Source organism: Pyxicephalus adspersus, chromosome 3 (assembly GCF_032062135.1).
Source record: "Pyxicephalus adspersus chromosome 3, UCB_Pads_2.0, whole genome shotgun sequence".
In the NCBI taxonomy this organism is placed as follows: domain Eukaryota; kingdom Metazoa; phylum Chordata; class Amphibia; order Anura; family Pyxicephalidae; genus Pyxicephalus; species Pyxicephalus adspersus.
Window position 1 is genome coordinate 68,779,645 of NC_092860.1, and position 18,150 is coordinate 68,797,794.

Here is an 18,150-nt window from a genome sequence, read left to right on the forward strand (position 1 = left end):
AACCTTCTTTAATTGAATATCTATATGCATTGATAGGAATATAATTTCCATATTTATGCAGATAAAATATAGATAAAATATACTTAAATAACAAGGTGCAACAAATTCATTATAATTATATAAAGCCTATATTTACCTCAAAGAATACCACTATCCACTTGAAAGTCCAGACTGACAAATAATTTTTATCTACAAAGATAAATATATATCTTTTACTGACTTTTCCCCCCAAATTTCCCCATACTTTCTTATTTTATTTATATTTTCAAAAAAATATTTTCCTTTATGAATTAATACTGTGTTATGTATATTTATTTTGATCTACTTTATTGCATTTTATTTTCGGTTACTCTTTATGTTATGTTTATATTTGGTTTTAAACTAACATTTAAAGTCTACCAAAAAAAAAAAAAAAAAAAAAAAAAAAAAAGAAAATAAATTGCAAGTACCAGCAGACTTGACAGAATGGGCAGAAATGTTGGCCTTCACAGATTAGAGCTCTTATATCGTAAAAACTCTTTAAAATTCCACTGCTGGTATTTGACACCAGTTTCTTCAGGACAAACCTAAGAAAATTCTGAAAAACTAAAATTTGCAGACCAGACATATGTCTTCACATTACCCCCCTTCTTTTCTCGCTTTCCAAAGTTTACACAATGTCAGAGGCATAATACTGTTCTATGTTTTCACCTTTGTACATTGAGATGAGCTTCACCATTCTACATGTAATAACCATCACAATTACATCCATAACATCATTCCTCGTTACACAAAGATTTAAAGGATCAATCATCCTTTTGTATGCTTTCATAAAATCTCACTCTGGATTAATTTGATTTTGGATATCATATCAACGTTTGGGATATACACTCTATTTTGTAAACTTGGCTTGCCTGCTTTTTGAAATACTTTGTATAACAACTTACTGTTTTGATGAGGTTATCAATGATCAATGTTATAAATTAATAGGGGCAAACTCCAGAAAATTTTACCCTAACCAACATTTCAAGTAGTTTACAGATCACTTCTAAACCCCTGTTATTCGGCATCTGGACTTATGGGAGTCAAGCATACACCTATGGTCTGGAATTTCAGAAACTTTATGTCAGAATAGTAATAAGAAGAGATGTGTGGGTCACTTAAACTGCCTCAATTAAAGCAGAAAAAGTTCTATTTCTAAAAAAAAAAATTTTTTAGATCAGGCAGGACATTATTGCAGAAAGAGACAGACTGCATTAACCTAGCGGTCTAATTCTGTCAAAATTTCCATTCAAAAAGCGGTACAATTTTTTGCATGGAAATTTATTTTTCATTGTAGGCTATAATTCTTAGACATAACTCACAAATATTTATTGAATTAAATAAATTTAACAATAAACTAGAAATAACAAAACACAAAAATCTGTTAAAAACAAAAGTATCTAAGCATGTAATGTAAGTGTACAGTTATATATATATATATATATATATATATATATATGAATGCCCGATACCAGGCATGTGCAGAAGGAGCAGCCCACTGCCTCCTGGGATATAGAAAAAAAAATTCGACCTTTCTGGGAGAAAGTGCATAACCTTTTACCACATTTCACGGACCTTCCTATACCCTTTAAGGCTGGATTCTTCCTACTACACCTCAACAGCTTTAAACAGAAAATCTATCATAAGTCACTTTTGATCTGATAGAAGCAGCATGGACATGAATCCCTGTACTTTGGCATCAGCAGAGCAGACCCCTCCACATGGTTTGAACACATCAACAAATTACAATTGGTGGAAGACCTTACAGCCTTAATAAGAGGCACAGAGGAAACGACCAGGCAAAGATGGTTTTACTAGACTAAATTTATCGAATCTGAGAATTAACTCTAGGCCTCTACGCTTCTGAGTCACATGCACACAAAGCAGGGAAGAGGAAAAAAAAATTTCCAAATATCCTTGCCTCCCGCCAACCCCTCCCAACTGCCACCCCCTAGATAACTTATCACTTGACTCAAATCCCTATTCACCCTCCACGCTCATTTTTTTTCTTTTATAATAAATCAAGAAAAATACTATGTGAATTACCTGAGGTATATTATGGAAGATTACACAATTTAGTGTACGAGAAAAACGACGGGAGCCATTATAAGAGATTTAACTCCGCAAATGTAACCCTGGGGATGTTAACCACTCCTTGGTACTGTGGTTCTTTTTTCATTGTATTTTTTGTCATTTCTGTTAGTTAACTTACTATTGTTTTGACCTCATGTTGTATTAATCCAAAAAAACCATCAAAGTAAAAAAAAATCCTGCCTGTGAAATATATCCACCCAATTAGGCAATGTCATTGTTGGCAGCACCGTGTGATGCTGTGTGCATACAAAGGATGCTTGTCTTATTCAGCAGCCTAACAACTATTTCATAGTTACTAGTAAATTTCTTTAAAGAATTTTAGGATATGGATAAAAACTTTGAAAAATGAACATTGGGGTTGTGGTTTTAAAAGCAATTGCATCTAGGAGCCCAAAATTAAAAATGCAAACTGGGGACCCCCAAGGTCACCTACATAACAAGGACCATTGGGACCCTAAATTTATACCTACCTTTCACAAAACTATATCAGTCATACTATGCTACCCTCTCTGCCTATCCTTTAAACCACAATTTCTCCAGAATGGGGAGGTGCAAGAAACAGAAAATGTAGGTGCAAGCGAGGGGACACGTGTAAAACCTCCCCTAAAATTTCATTAGAGTGGTCTTTTTACAACAAACTCTAGCCAACAAAACGCGCTGCCCTGTTACACATGACTGTATCCTTCTAATACCTGAACCCTAATTTTGTTTTGAAGGGCAGAGCTTTTATCTTTTAAATGATGCTATAGTGGTTGAATTTTAGTGGATATTATCTACAGCTGTTACCCACACATCTTCAGTTTCTTACACCTCCCTTATTCCAGAGAAATTGGGGTTCAAATATTAGAAGTTCATTTGCATAGTTTTTCATGTTCTGATGATGCTACTGAAATTAAATTTTAGGTGGTGTAAATCAAAGGTGTCCCCGCACTTGCACCCACTTTTTCTAGGGATATTGGGATTTAAAGAAGAGAAGCAGACAGGGTAGCATAGTATGACAGTTTGTTCTAGATCACTTTTAAAATATCTAACTAATAGTGCTCATATGATAAAGGCATGTTGTCAAAAAGTATGGTTTTCAGAAGTGCAAGCTTTTCTCCAGCAACAACTTTGTACAAAGGCCTAGATAAAGTTACTCAACTGAATTGATTACAAAAGCCATCTAAATTAAATTCACAATTAGTCATAATTGAAGCAAGCAATCAATCCAGGAAATAAATGTCAAACTGGAAGCCCCGCATGGGCCTAAATTATGTATTTATACCTTATCTCGGGGCCCCATGGCACAAAAATCTAGACACAATATAAAATTCTGCAACTATTTGAGTAATACTTTGAGAAAATTTATGCAGCTGAGCCACCTGACCACCTAGACTTAGACTATTTGATAAAGGCTAATTTATCTCAGCTTTCCACAGAAAAACAAACTAAAAATTCTTGGGCTTTAAACGTAACACCGGGGAACAATTTTGAACAAATTTTTTGTTGATTTCAATTTTTAAGCTTATTTACACTAAAATAGGTATGCATATTCTGAAAATGCAGTTAGTTTTTTCTGTAACGCTTATATTAATGCGATTACTGTAGCGTGGATTTGTAAATGCTATTCATTTACACACAAGACAGTGTGGTCAGAGGTTGTGTGCTGCTCTACGTAGTAAATAAGCAAAATTTATTTATCTACTTACACACGTATTTCCTTTCTTTAAGATCATGTCTGGCTCTACTGTTTTTCATCATAAGTGCCTAACCAACCCTGATTCATTTTGTTATGTCTGTGGCAGTTTCAGCATTCCTAGTCAAAGGGCGAACTTCAGCACATTTGTAGAGCAAGCCTATTTGGCATATTTCAAAGTTAAACTTGGTGATCAAGATAAGTCTTGGGCCCCTCATAAGGTGTGCAGGGTTTTGAGGGTTTACGGATGTGGACAAGGGGAACATGTGATAAGATGCCATTTGGTATATCCTATGGTTTGGCGAGAGCCAGGAGATCATTTCAGTGACTGTTACTTTTGTATAGTCAAAACTTTAGGATATAACAAGAAAAATAAATGCAACAGAGTATCCTAGTCCACCATCCACTATACGCCCAGTGGCTCAATCAGATGAAATCCCAGTGTAGGTTTTTGTTCCACTACTCTCTCTTGAAGACTATGATTATTGTGATGAACTAGGTGACAACAATGAAGAGTTGGTAAGGGATCAGCATGAGTTGAGTTATTTGGAACGTGATTTGGGACTATTGAAGAAAACTTCAGAACTCCTAGCATCAAGACTGCGTGAGAAAAACTTACTTGAAAAAGGAACAAAGGTATCAAACTTTCAAACCGGAGAAATTGCATTTCTGCAGTACTTTAGAACAGACAGTGGCTTTGTGTATTGCCATAACATACCTGGTTTAATGGAGGAATTGGGAATTCCAATCTATAACTCAACTGAATGGCGACTGTTCATCAATAGCTCAAAGTAGAGCTTAAAGTGTGTCCTCCTTCACAATGGCAATATATTTGGGTCAGTCCCAATTGGCCATTCAGTTTCTCTTTGTGAAGAACATGCAGACATAAAGAGAGTCATTGAGTTGTTTCAATATCACCAACACTATTGGGTCATCTGTGTTGACCTTAAAACATATTGTATGTATGTAATGTAATGTATGTTAACCAAGTATCCCTGTTATCTGTGCATGTGGGACAGCAGAGCTCGTGAGAGGCATTGGGTGGAAAGGAATTGGCCTCCAAGATCTGTCCTAAAACCAGGTGATCCAAACATTCTGCATGAGCAACTTGTTAGGAATATAATATTCTTTTTTTCACCTCTGCACATGAAACGGAGTCTGATGAAGCAGTTCTTCAACTGAAGGACTTTACCAACTGAAGGTGACCGTTTCAAGTACCTCATTTTGGCATTTCCTAGCCTGCCATTTGAAAAAATTAAGGCCGGCGTGTTTGATGGTCCACAGATTCGGCAGCTCATCAAAGATGAACATTTCATCAGGACAATGTCAGAAGTTGAAAAGAATGCTTGGTCAAATCATTGAAAGCCATTGTCAAGGACATTCTTAGAAGCACACAAGCAAACAATTACACAGAAATTGTGTAGGAACTCTTGGGAGAGCTACAAAATGCTTGATTGCATTATGATCATCAAGGTGCATTTTCTGCATATTTATCTTTCCAACTTCCCAGAAAACCTTGGTGCAGTCAGTGATGAGCAAGGTGAATGATTCCAACAACATTTGAAGGTCATGGAAGGACCAACTATTCTACCGCAAAAAGCATATGCTTTTAAGACTGGATGCTAAAAAAGCTTTGAACAAGATCCTTTGGTCCTGCATGCACAAAGTTTTCCTCCTCAAGAACCTTTGGCATCAACTTACAATACATTTTGTTCACATCATCCCCACTATTTGAAAAGGCTTTTGACCCACCCACTATTGTGCCTTCTCTTTTCCAGTTCTTGGGCATCACTTTCGGTTCCATAGAAGTAAAAATAACAGATTATGAAGTTTTTTTTGCCAATCCCAATTTCTTGATACCAATCATCATGAACCTTTTTAACACTTTGAGAACATTTTAGACCAGTGTTTTTCAACTTTTTTTGAGCCACGGCACATTTTTTTACATTGAAAAAATCCTGCGGCACACCACAAATCAAAAATGTTACAAAATGACACTCTGTAGCTAATTCTTTTGTCTCTAAGAATAAACAAGAAAACTGTTACCTACTGCCACCCACTGACATGGAAGAGTATTACATTACTCTGCCAGTCACTACAGCACAGACACTCGACAATGGTAATTAGATCATTTCCCACGGTACACCTAAAGATCTCTCATGGCACACTAGTGTGCCGCGGCACAGTGGTTGAAAATCACTGTTTTAGACTACACTTTTCACAAACCTAACTTGTGTTCTCTGTATCCCTTTCAATGGGCAAAAACTCATTTCCATTATTTGGGCACACAGATACCTAAAAAGCCATCACAATTTTATGATGTGAGCATTAAATCCGTTCTATAGGATTTGAACCATAACTTTCCTCGGGTAGGGTGCCTCGGGTTAGAATGGTAGCCTTTCTTAAGCTTTTCTTTTTCTTGCAAAGAGTTATTTTATACTTATCAGTGACACAAACTAAATTGTTACTTTATTGGGAATAAAAAGGGACCAGCAGTCATCAGCAACTCACAACAGTCTCGAATGCTGGCCTTAATATCCCAGGAATCCTATTACTATTCTGAACCTCAACAAAGACATTCTGCCTGGAACTTTCAAACTCCACACTTTATTTACAATTGCCCCCCTGACACTCTACATAGCAGAGCACTTTTCTGAATGCTCACCTAACTCCTCCTCACCTTCAGGGGTTATTCAGGACTTTCACCTAGGATTGACTTCTCCATGAAATGTACTAAGAGGGGGTAATCTCAGTGCTACAAGTGGTATAAATTGAAACCCAAAAGGTAAACTCATTCGTAGTGTTCTCAAAACCTTGAAAGCACACTCCAGTGTTGCTTTCGAAATAGCATTCGCTTCTTAATCCAATTACAGGTTTACTGTGTACGTATCACTTGCAAACTTGTCTTAAGGGACTCAAATAACCACTTAGACCCACTCTTGCTGGTTCTGCTAGTTTCCTGTAAAGCGGTGTCTAAATTCTATGCCTTCCTTTGTTCGGAATTGAATCACTCTCGGTGACCTTCTGGCATGGCATACTGCTTCTCTCAAATGGCCTGCCTTCTCAGGATATACAAATACTTAGAAAAACATTCCATCAGCCAGATACAAAGAGATGTGTTTTATTTATAGTAGAGGGTCTATTTTACTCTAATCAGAGTCTCATAACTTTTGGAATTACCCTAAGATATGCACCTTCTGGCGTCAACTGGTTACATATCCAAACCCATCTACTGTCTTTTCTACCACGGACACCAGAGTGGGCTGTCTTTGGTCTGGTTGAGGGGTGATGACTTCCACTTCCTCATCGACTTGCTCAGACTATTCGAGTGCAATCCCCCCAATTCACTCCCCTTACCACCCACACCCTAGTCACCTCCCATTAAAACTCTGTTTTACCATACGCATGGTTATTGCTAGTATGTTTGGATGTTCTGAACATCTGTTTTTGATTATATGTTACCCAAAGTTTGTTTTTCACTGTTGACACAAGAAAAAAAAAAGTTTATATGTCGACAAAGGGACACTACTAAATACACACTTAGCAAGGTGAAAGTGTGGGAGAGAAGCTTATAAAGGTAGGACTTTGGTTAGCACACAGCTGTTATGGGGAACTGAAATGTGTATTTTCATGAACAGAGCCATTTTGGGTCTTCAAATTGACCATAACCGTTTTGAATATTAACCTGTCAAACTCTTGTCCCCCAGCTCAAGGAGTCTTTCCCCTTCAGATGGAAACCCTTCAAATTGATTTACCTGGGGATCTATGTTACAGCCTCTTATGAAACACCATTTTTGAAGCAAACTACCCAGCATTACTAAAGTAAGTCAGGCTTTTCTTAGAATCCGATAGAAAAAATGCCTAGAATAGAAAAAATACTAGATCTCATGGCTGAGAGGCATAGCGTCGGTGAAGATTACACTACTGCCCAAATTTCTCCAGCCTTTTTCATCTGCTACCCATCTTCGTTTCCTGCTATTAAAGAATAACATAAAGGATTATTCTACAGTTTATCTGGGGCAAAGAAAGGATGTCATTTCCAAACACTTTTTAAACTTAAGGAGGCAGGGGGACTTTCAGTTCCTCATATCTCTTAACCAATACCAAGTCAACTTGCACACCCATCAGTATAACCATACTACGGCAAACACACACCCATTTTACACAATCCTGCTTTCCAGCAAGGTCACTCAAATTATGCAGCATTTGGCTGGTGGAAGGCACATGAATTATATATTGTGAAATGTTACTGCATAGACTGCAATTTTTTGATACCTGCAGAATAACCATTTCTTTAGTGAATCCTGTAGGAAGGTTGCTAACCCGCTCTGACTTATTACTTTGAAAGTATCTGAAGATTTCTCCTTGCTCCAAAGGCAATATATAATTCTTTGTTGTACAGAAAAGCCTCTAAACCACACACCTATGTAATCAAAAAGGTAAAAAGACCTACGTAGCAAGCTAGAACCTGATCAATGCAGGCTATCTGGAACTTTACAGCTCAGAGCTTTTCTAAAAGCTCTGCAGTGGAAGCCAATTATTAGCTCCTCAAAAGATGGTATATGGTGCATGCAATGTTATGTAAATTTGCAAACACCTCCACTGGTACATGTTTTTGTGGCTGCTCTTCTTTGGGAATGTTGTCCCACATCTGGTGGGAATGTCCCAAGATACAAAGATGGATAGAAGTTTGCCAGCTGGTGTAAACGGTACTGTGAAAATCCATACCCAAAGACACAAAAGTTAAATGTTAAGCCTGCCAATTGCACATTAAAACAAATTGGAGCAGCCAACTGGGTAAACAGGTTCTAGCAAAAGCATGGAGCTCAGCTCTGCCAAAACTGGCACAGGATAAACAGAAAAAGGTCTTGGTACCTTACAAAGAGAAAATACAATAAATTATTCTTTTGCAAAATTTGAGGAGGTTTGGGAACCGTGAATATTGAATTGCCTCCCTTCAAATTTGACTGGCCTGTATACAGGGAAACCACACACAAAGCTTTAACCATCGGATCATGGTGAACATCATGGTCACACTGTCATCTTGATTTCTAGGGTTTACCCCCCACGTATCGTTCATTCTGAGTTTCTGTTAACTATGAAAGGGCTCATCCTGCCTACTTAACTCAATACATGTTGGTACTCATTTTTTTTTTTACTATATTTAGACCAAATTACTATATATATATATATATATATATATATATATATATATATATATATATATATATATATATATATATATATATATAAATATAATTCCAAAGCCCTTGCTGTCTTCCCATCTGTAAAGGTTAAATCTCAAAACGGCGCAGGACCCAATGCAGAACACCCCCGGAGGGATCAGACTGCCCTTCGGGATTAAAGGTAAGTTAATTTTTTTTTAAGTTTTGAGTCTAGTTTTTCTTTAAATGCAACATATATTTATTTTTTAGAAGGGCTACCCTTAAACCTAGTCAAAGCTTTGCCTGCTAGGGTTCACTTAAGGTGAATTGCTGTATGGGATGGGAACAAATATCCACCTTGCAAAAATAAATCCTGTTTAACAACGATCTCAAGTGACCAAGTGCCTCCTTGGCTTTATAAGTACAGTTTCATAATAAATAAATAAATAACTACTAACCTAAGTCTTAATCAATGTCCAAAAGCCATGTAAGCACTATGGATTTCTGCATCTGGAAATTATATTTTGCAATCATTTCTAGTGACTTTAAAATGAATGAGAATTGCACACAGCGATGTTCAGTTCTAAAGAGACAATTGGAATGAACCTCACTGCACGCCATAGGTAATTACAACAGCTATCACTGGTTGACCATTTAGTGATCTGCTAACAGGAGATCGCTAAACACAACTTTGCATGTGTATGTACCGGTAATACTATACACATCATCCAAACGAACCCTTGAAACTCTTGCCTCCAAATAGAACCCTCAAGCCATCACCATCAGAAAATTCAGGGGTATGTGGGCAGATTCCTTTCTATTTTCCTTAAAAGATGATTGGAATATAAGTGAGCAGCTCCTCTTTGTGTATGTTTGAGAAACAGGTTAGGAGAAAAGAGAGCGGCTTCAGGCTCCTGTTTAAGTTGTGTATTGTTTCAAAAAGCAGTTTAACAGTCTGGTGCCATACATCAGTACAATAGTGTGGTACATCACAAAAGACCATTCTCCATTGTAAAATCATGGGGCGGTGGTTGGCTAGGCTGAACAGTTGCGTTCTAGGCCAGAAAGAAGGAGTACATGAAAAAAAAGTCTTGGTACCCGACACGTTTCGCCACGGGGCCTTCTTCAAGGGTATACAACAAGCGTAATATGTTGTCTAAGCGAGGTGGAGATGTTGTCACAGATAGGTATGACACAGATAAGGATAAATGTTGCTGCTGATATAGGTTAAGTTGTAGATGGTGCCTTGGGTTAGAATGGGATAAAAAATACAGATGTTTCCTGGTCTTTAAATGTATGAAATGCCAAGTCCGTGGATGAGGGAGGAGAGAGGTGTGCAGGGAACCGTCTTGCTGGAAATAGCTACCCCTTTGATACACCTTCTTTCTGGCTTAGAATGCAACTGTTCAGCCTAGCCAACCACCACCCCATGATTCTACAATGGGGAATGGCCTTTTGTGATGTAACACACTATTGTACTGATGTATGACACCAGACTGTTAAACTGCTTTTTGAAACAATACACAACTTAAAACAGGAGCCTGAAGCCGCTCTCTTTTCTCCTTCCAACCTGTTTCTCATACATCAGCATGAGAAACCTAGACTCCAAGAAGAATAGGGACCAAACCCTCAGCCACTACGGACTCCAAGGAACAGAAGGCAATTAGTTTTACAAAAAGAAAATTAATTTTGCCTTTTTAAAATAAGATCACAAGATAACATAAGAAAAAACATCATATCCTGTAACATCTTTCCATCTAGATTCCATCCATTTAGATCCACTAAACTAACTCATGCAGTACACATTATGACCAAACCTCTCCACGATGGTCTCAGCTATCTAAAAGGACATTATTCCAGAAGTCCTGTGGTTTGTTCAGATGGAATTTTTGCAAACCTAGGGTACACTGCCAGGTTCATTTTAGAAAGAAGAGCCTAGCAACCCTTTTAAACAAGTCATACTTGTAGTTTTTTTTTCTGATTGTACCGTCATGGACGTCAACCACTTCTAAAGGAGACCTGCAAAGTCTGAGATGTAACTCTTGGTTTTCTGCAATTTTTCTGAGCATTGCATAGTATGACCATGGGGTGAATTTGTTAGAATGTCAATACCTGGGAAAGTTGTCAACAACTGGATGTTTTTCACATATGATTACAATTTGGTCTTATATGGCCTTATAACCTTTTGTGTTAACCTGAATGTTCCAGACCAGCAAAACTTATGCTTTGATAAAGGGGTTCACACTTGCCCATGATTAAATATATAAGTGCATTTGATTACCAAGACCTGGTGCTACTTGTCCCGCTAAACCCTATGGAAGTGAAAAGGAAGTAATTTTTCACACATGCTTTCTACATGATTTTTTAGCCTACATGTAGTTCCCGGGTTACAAACAAGATAGGGACTGTAGGTTTGTTCTTAAGTTAAATTTGTATGTCAAGTCAGAATAGATACATTATTTAATTAAATGCAATTAGGACAGATGTTTGTCTTACTATATTATTAGGCAGTGTGGTGTCAGGTACTGTATAAATTCCTCACTGTGAGTTAAGCACAAACAAAGCAAAAAAAACCCTATGGAGCCTAGACATTCAATAACTTCTGGAGCAAGCTGTGCTTTGATATGCAAAAAGAAACAGCTGCAGAGTGTCTGGTCATTAAAGAGTTACATGATGTTACAGATCAGCTCCACTCACTGATCAGATAACTCACAATCTCAGCTGTGTTTAGCCAATAATTTCCTCTGCAAGTCATGCAAAATGCCCCTCCCCCCTTCAAGCCTTCATCCTGCACAGGAGCAAGCAGGGAAGCCCCATTCATATCTAGAAGGCATCCATATGTGGGATGTCCTTAACCCGGGGACTACCTGTAAAAGGACATGGTGTAAAATGTCAGTCTGATCAATGCCAAATCTGTCCTTACATTTCCCTAATTTTTAGGCCTAAAGACTAGATGTTTTGATATGTCGAACCTTAAAATCGAAATAAGGTGTGCTTTCTTTTTCATGTGACTGTAACCATACCACTGAGGTAATTACCAGTGCTTGTTATTTTTTGCAGCACGCATGCTCACCTCCAGCCTAACCACACCCTTTTAACTACAACCTACTGCTAGGACTCCCCTGACACATTTAAACTGCAAAGCATGATTTTATTTCCAACTATAAAACAATAAATTATAACTCTACATTAGCCCAACTAGTACAGCCAAGTCAGTCTGCCCTTGCAGTATTTTTTGCCCTCCAAACTAGTTCTGTTATTAACCCAAGCAATGTAACTGCACTCTTGCATCTGTGGACTGAAAGTGCCAGGCCATGCACCCAGCTACAACAGACTGGGGAGAACACTGAACTTCATTAGCTTATTGTGAGCACACATGAGAATTGCAGAACAGAAACACAGTTCAAGATTATCATGTTCAAAGTCATTAAAAAAAAAAATAAAATCATACATTTCCCGACTTATTTTCTTCCTTTTCATTAAACTCCTCTTCACTTGATGTTTCAGGAGCAGCAGCAGGAAGGGCAGTAAGGTTAATTTCTTCATCAGTTTTCTCATGCGGTGCATCACTGTCAGATGAGTGGACTGACTAAATGGGGAAGGAAGGGGAGAGGGGGGGAGAAAAAAGAAAAAGTTTGCACTTTGTCAACCAAGTATATAGGGGAAAAAAAAAAAAAGCAAACACATACGGCCCCTGAGACCATTCTTACTGGAGGAGGAAATCTGTAACTGGCCTGTGGATTGCTCTTAATTTCCCAAAGTCCTTCATTGAAACCTTTCCTTTTGTTTGGCTTGCCATATTTATCCTTGTACTTTTCGTATGGAAAGAGATCCTTTGCTCCAAGAAAAGCTCTGAAAATGCACATAAATAGATTTTAAATTCATACATACTGCTAGTTCAGGCAAAAAAAAAAAGTGCCAGAAATTTACAGTGCTCATTCCTTTTTCTTTTGACATTACACTTTATTTTTGGCTCTAACCTCCACTTCACTTGAACTGCCACATTTGATTTCTAAAGCATAATAAAAAAAAAAAAAAAAAAATAGACACACAGACACATACACACCTTTCCTTTGTCTGCTATATTCAAGGTACCCATACACTGATCAATGGGTGTGTGTCACCTTCTAGATTTTAATTGTTAGCCCCTCACCGGACCCCTAATCGGTTGACCTTACAAACAGCAATATTAAGAGAGCGCCTACTGCCCTATTACAGTACTAGTGATGAGAGTAGAGCAGTGGGTAGGGGAATGCAGGTTTGAGGATCAGGTAAAGAGCCTAATATGTGTTTAGGCAGAACTAAACTCAAAAAAAAAAAAAAACACTTACCTTTAATCCAGCAGATCTGCCTATCAAATGGGAAGTTTCTTCGTTCTTCGCATCATCTCTGTAGTCTTGAACTCATGACATCACCAGATGCTGGGTTTCCTCCCTTTTAATTATCTGCCAGGCCTTTACTGCAGCAGCTTTCAGCTGCTGTTTGTTTGTGGGACTTTCTGTCTGAAATTGGGTTCAGATCAGGTGACTGACTTGGCCATTCAAGAATATTTGACATCTTTGCTTTAATAAACTCCTGGGTTGCTTTGGCTATATGTTTTGGGTCATTGTCCATCTGTATTATGAAACACCTCCTAATCAATTTGACTGCATTTAGCTGGATTTGAGTACAGTATGTCTCTGAACACCTCAGAATTCATTCGACTGCTTTTGTCCAGTGTCACATCATGGATAAACACTAGTATTCCAGTGCAACTGGCAGCCATGCACGCCCAAGCCATCACACTGCCTCCGCCATGTTTTACAGATGATGTAGTATGCTTTGGATCATGAGCTGTTCCACGCCTTTTGCATACTTTTTTCTTGCAATCATTCTGTAAAGGTTGTTCTTAGTTTCATCTGTCCAAAGAATGTTTTTCCAGAACTGTGCTGGCTTTTTTAGATTTTTTTTTTTTTTTTTTTAGCAAAGTCCAATCTAGCCTTTCTATTCTTGAGGCTTATGAGTGGCTTGCACCTTGCAGTGCACCCTCTGTATTTACTTTCATGCAGTCTTCTCTTTATGGTAGACTTGGATATCGGTAAGTCTACTTCCTGGAGAGCATTGTTCACTTGGTGTTGTGAAGGGGTTTCTCCTCACCATGGAAATGATTCTTTGATCATCCACCACTGTTGTCTTGTGTGGGCGGCCAGGTCTTTTGGTGCATCAGTGCTTTGTTTCTTTCTCTTGCTGTACCAAACTGTAGATTTTGCCACTCCTAATATTGTAGCAATTTCTCAGATGTTTTTTTTCTGTTTTTGCAGCTTAAGAATGGCTTGTATCACCTGCATGGAGAGCTCCTTTGACCGCATGTTGTCTGATGATAATGATATAACAATTGACTAATTGATAATGACATAAAGAAATTGCCCACACCAGTACCTCACAATTTTATGCAATCTTTTTGTCCAACCCACTGAATTAAAAGCTGAAAGTCTGCAGCTCAACTGCATCTGAGTTTTTTCATTTAAAATTAATTATAGTAATGTACACAACCAAAACTGGAAAAAAGACGTCTCTGTCTAAATATTTATGGACCCAACTGTAAATGTTTATATCAAATCTACATTGAATCTATTAAAAATTACTCAGTATACCCAGTATATGGTCAGCTAACCCTCTTTATAAAGAGGTAAAAAGGATGAATTATCAAAAAGATCTAACAAAACACTTATTTGCATTTATAGTAGACTAAAGGTAATGAATAAAGGTTTACATACAAATGAAGTCTGATACTACTGCCTAAACATCAACACAGAGTCCGCAGCTACAGATTGCACATTACTGTCAGATAATTTCTCATAACTATGAGGATGTGTTAAGACAAGTTGTTTTATGTCACACAGTTACATACACAAAAATGGACAAGTAGCATGAAGGACAAGCAGTTTATTAGACAGAAACAGACAAAAATCAGTAACCACTAAATGAAGTATCATTCCAAGTAACAATGTTTACCAAGCATAACAAAAGACCTACATTAGGAGGTTTGAGGAAATAATTTTTAAAATGCTCATAAAATAAATTTCCATGTGGTCAACAAAAGCACCTCAGTAAGAGTTTCATCTCAACAGGCAAAGTACTCAGAATGTAAACTTGGAGATTTCGAAGGCAGTATGCCCCTGCATTGTACTACATTGGATCTTTCAGAATTGTTTAGGTGACCCCACTAACAACTTACTTCTCAAGATGACCAAAAAGAAATATTCTCATGTGAATGCCCCCTCACCCTTCTCTATAAAATACCCAATTACAATTGAAGCCCATAAGCCAACTGGTAGTGCTTTTTTTTCCGCCCTCTCAATTCAATGAGCCTCTTTTCTTAGGAAACATGGGGAGGCATGGGTTTTGAAACTGGAGTTTGTTTCAGTCCCGTAAGCTTTACAGAGAACCCATCCGATGCCCACAAGTTCTTTTCCAGATCAGACCAAGTTAGATCTGCAGCCAAAGCTGATGCTTACCAATAGTTAGTATGGTTGTATGGTGCAGCCAACTTTTCTCACCCTGACCAAACTTTCAAATCTCTAAAGATGACTCTAGAACTCTCACCATTAATCCTGTAAAGACCCTGTAACGTTCCCATTGTAATTGCTTCCAGACCAAGAGTTGTGGGATAGTTCGAAACAGTGGTTAATGATTGTTTTCAAAATTCATGATCAGTCAGGGCTTTACAAAAAAAAAAAAAAGGGACAGGTGATGTCCCTTCTGAAATAAAACCCACTTATCTGCCTGATCACTGTCAAAAAAATGCTGCACATGCGCAGCTCAGGGTTGGATGCCAGGATACCTGATGAATTCCAAGTGCCTTTGTAGCTGGCGGGACAAAATTAACTCCTGTTCTCTTACAGGGGAGAGTCATCACCCAAGCCTGGTCAATAGTTTTTTTTTTTTTTTTTGGATATGGGCAGTGATGAGAGGGGGGCACTGGCTATCCTGACCCTATCTGCTATCACTTGCATGATGCTCCTAATGCATCATCACATTTTTAATATTATATCCCCTATTGTATAATGGAAAAACGTGTTTTTATTTTGTTTATTTTTATAGATTTGTGGGGAGGACCCCTTATCTTCAGCCTTTACTGCTGTGGTGGTAAAAACTGAAGGGAAATCTGCAGTCATCAGGAGATTTGTGTCCCAGAAGTCTGTGGGCTGCTCTGTTTGTGCATGATCAGAGGCTTTCCTGTACAGGTAGCCCCCGGGTTACATATGAGACAGGGACTGTAGGTTTGTTCTTAAGTTGAATCTGTATGCAAGTCAGAACAGGTACATTATTTTAATAAATGCAACATATTATAAGAGAGTATGGTGTCAGTTACTGTATAAAATCCTCACTGTGATTTATTTACAAAGAAAAAAAAAAAAAAAAAAAAACGTTATGGAGCCTAGACATTTATTAACTTCTAGAGCAAGCTGTGCTATGATATGCATAAAAGAAACAACTGCAGAGTTTGTTTTGGTCAATAAAGCGTTACAAGAGCTCGCAGAAAAACTCAGTCTCAGCTGTGTTTAGCAAAAGATTTCTTCTGCAAGACATGCAAACTGCCCCCCTTCAAGCCTCCGTCCTGCACAAGAAGAGCAGGGAAGCCCCGTTCGTATCTAGGAGTCGTCCATAAGTCAGATGTTCTTAACTACCTGTAATGTAAAAAAAAAAAAAATGCTCAAACTCATGCATGCACAGTGTAAGGCAGAGCTGGATGAAATGTTGAGCATCAGCAGAAAGAAGAGGGAAGCTCTCGCTGTGGGACTCGCTGGACTCTTGTTTGTGAATGGATAAAGTGAAAAGAATGTTTTCACAAATGTTCTCATAGAAGATATTGAGCCCATCTGAAGTTAGGCTGAATTCACACTGGTGGAAAGGTTGCTTTTGCAGCTTTTACCTCGTCCTCACGCCAGGAATCACTGCCACTTGAAAAACTGCTAGGCCTAAACAATCCTTGCAGTTACAGTCTGTTACAAATCCCAGGTGCCTAGCAATTACCAGCAGTCATTTCGGAGCAGAAAATGGCATGTTTTTTTGCTAATGGGAACTAAGCCTAACTTATTACACTACATTCATCATTACACTACTACATGGAAATACACTTTTATAACAGAGCACTGGGAAGTTTGAACAAAATACATGGGCACTGAACAGTTGGGGCATAATACAAAAGATGGAAATATTGGACCTAATTTGGACAAAAATATCAACATACTAACGAGGAAGGCATTAGAAAGTTGCAACAAAGTATAAGGGTAGGTAAAACATTGACACAACATTAGGAGTTACAGGACACTTGTGGCGTGATAACTGGGAACACTAAGTTTGCTGTGTTTTTCCCCACACACATTTTGACCACCCAGTTACAGCTTCCCACCTCCCCAATGAAAAAAATTTGGGGAGAACACTGCAACATATAAACCTGCACCAGCTTAAGACCCAAACCTTATAGATACCACTGAAAAAGAAGTTCATTAAAATCCACCCTGAAATTATTAGCATAAAATAATTTACATGGGCTTGTTTTGTCCCACTGGAGCCCGTAAGACTCAACAGTGCAAGGACATCTAAAACAAGGAATTCCATGTCGCAGGAAAACTTTGTGAAAGAGAAGCCATATGCTTTACAGCCTATAACAAGGAAACCTAAAACTACAGTCTTCAATGCAATTTGCACGTGCCAAAGGCAACTATTACTGCAGTAGATGCGGTAATAATGTAGCCGAATGTAGTGGGGGGGAAGTGAAGGAACTCCCCAACATTCCCCTACTCCTCTAGGGGGTTAGCCCAAAAGAAGCCCAGAAGTCTTGGCTTTCTACAAACCCATGGGAGGACCAAGTTCTGAAGTTCTCTCCCAAGGGTGGGACCAGAGCCACCAGGTGGGCCCACCCCACACCTCCAGTCCATACCACTGAAGGCTAAGTCATCTTCCAATGAGCCTTTTGGGGTACTTTTTTTCTACATTCCCTGTAAGTGAGGGGAGGTTTGTGGAGCAAACAGGGTTAAAAGAGAAACTGAAAAAGAAAACACTACACCCAAGTATCCTGTGTGAAGAAAAAGGTAAGAGGAGAGTGAGATAACCTCAACTTCTGCTTACCTTGGATCATGTGGCAGAGGGTATGCTTGAACAAGGGTAGATTCTATATGTCACTTTATTCTGTTGCATACTTGCTTTGTT

At 38.3% G+C, this 18,150-nt stretch overlaps 1 protein-coding gene across 2 annotated transcripts in view; it reads right to left on the minus strand.

The window, feature by feature from the left end:
- Window positions 1-18,150, minus strand: part of HDGFL2 (HDGF like 2) — a 105,890-nt gene that overhangs the window by 82,683 nt on the left and 5,057 nt on the right. For both annotated transcript variants that reach the window (XM_072405064.1, XM_072405062.1), the window contains exons 3-4: window positions 12,666-12,807; window positions 12,407-12,544 (exon numbers count right to left, since the gene is read on the minus strand). In XM_072405064.1, the coding sequence (XP_072261165.1) occupies window positions 12,407-12,544; window positions 12,666-12,807 (280 nt within the window). The remainder of the gene's footprint in view (window positions 1-12,406; window positions 12,545-12,665; window positions 12,808-18,150) is intronic.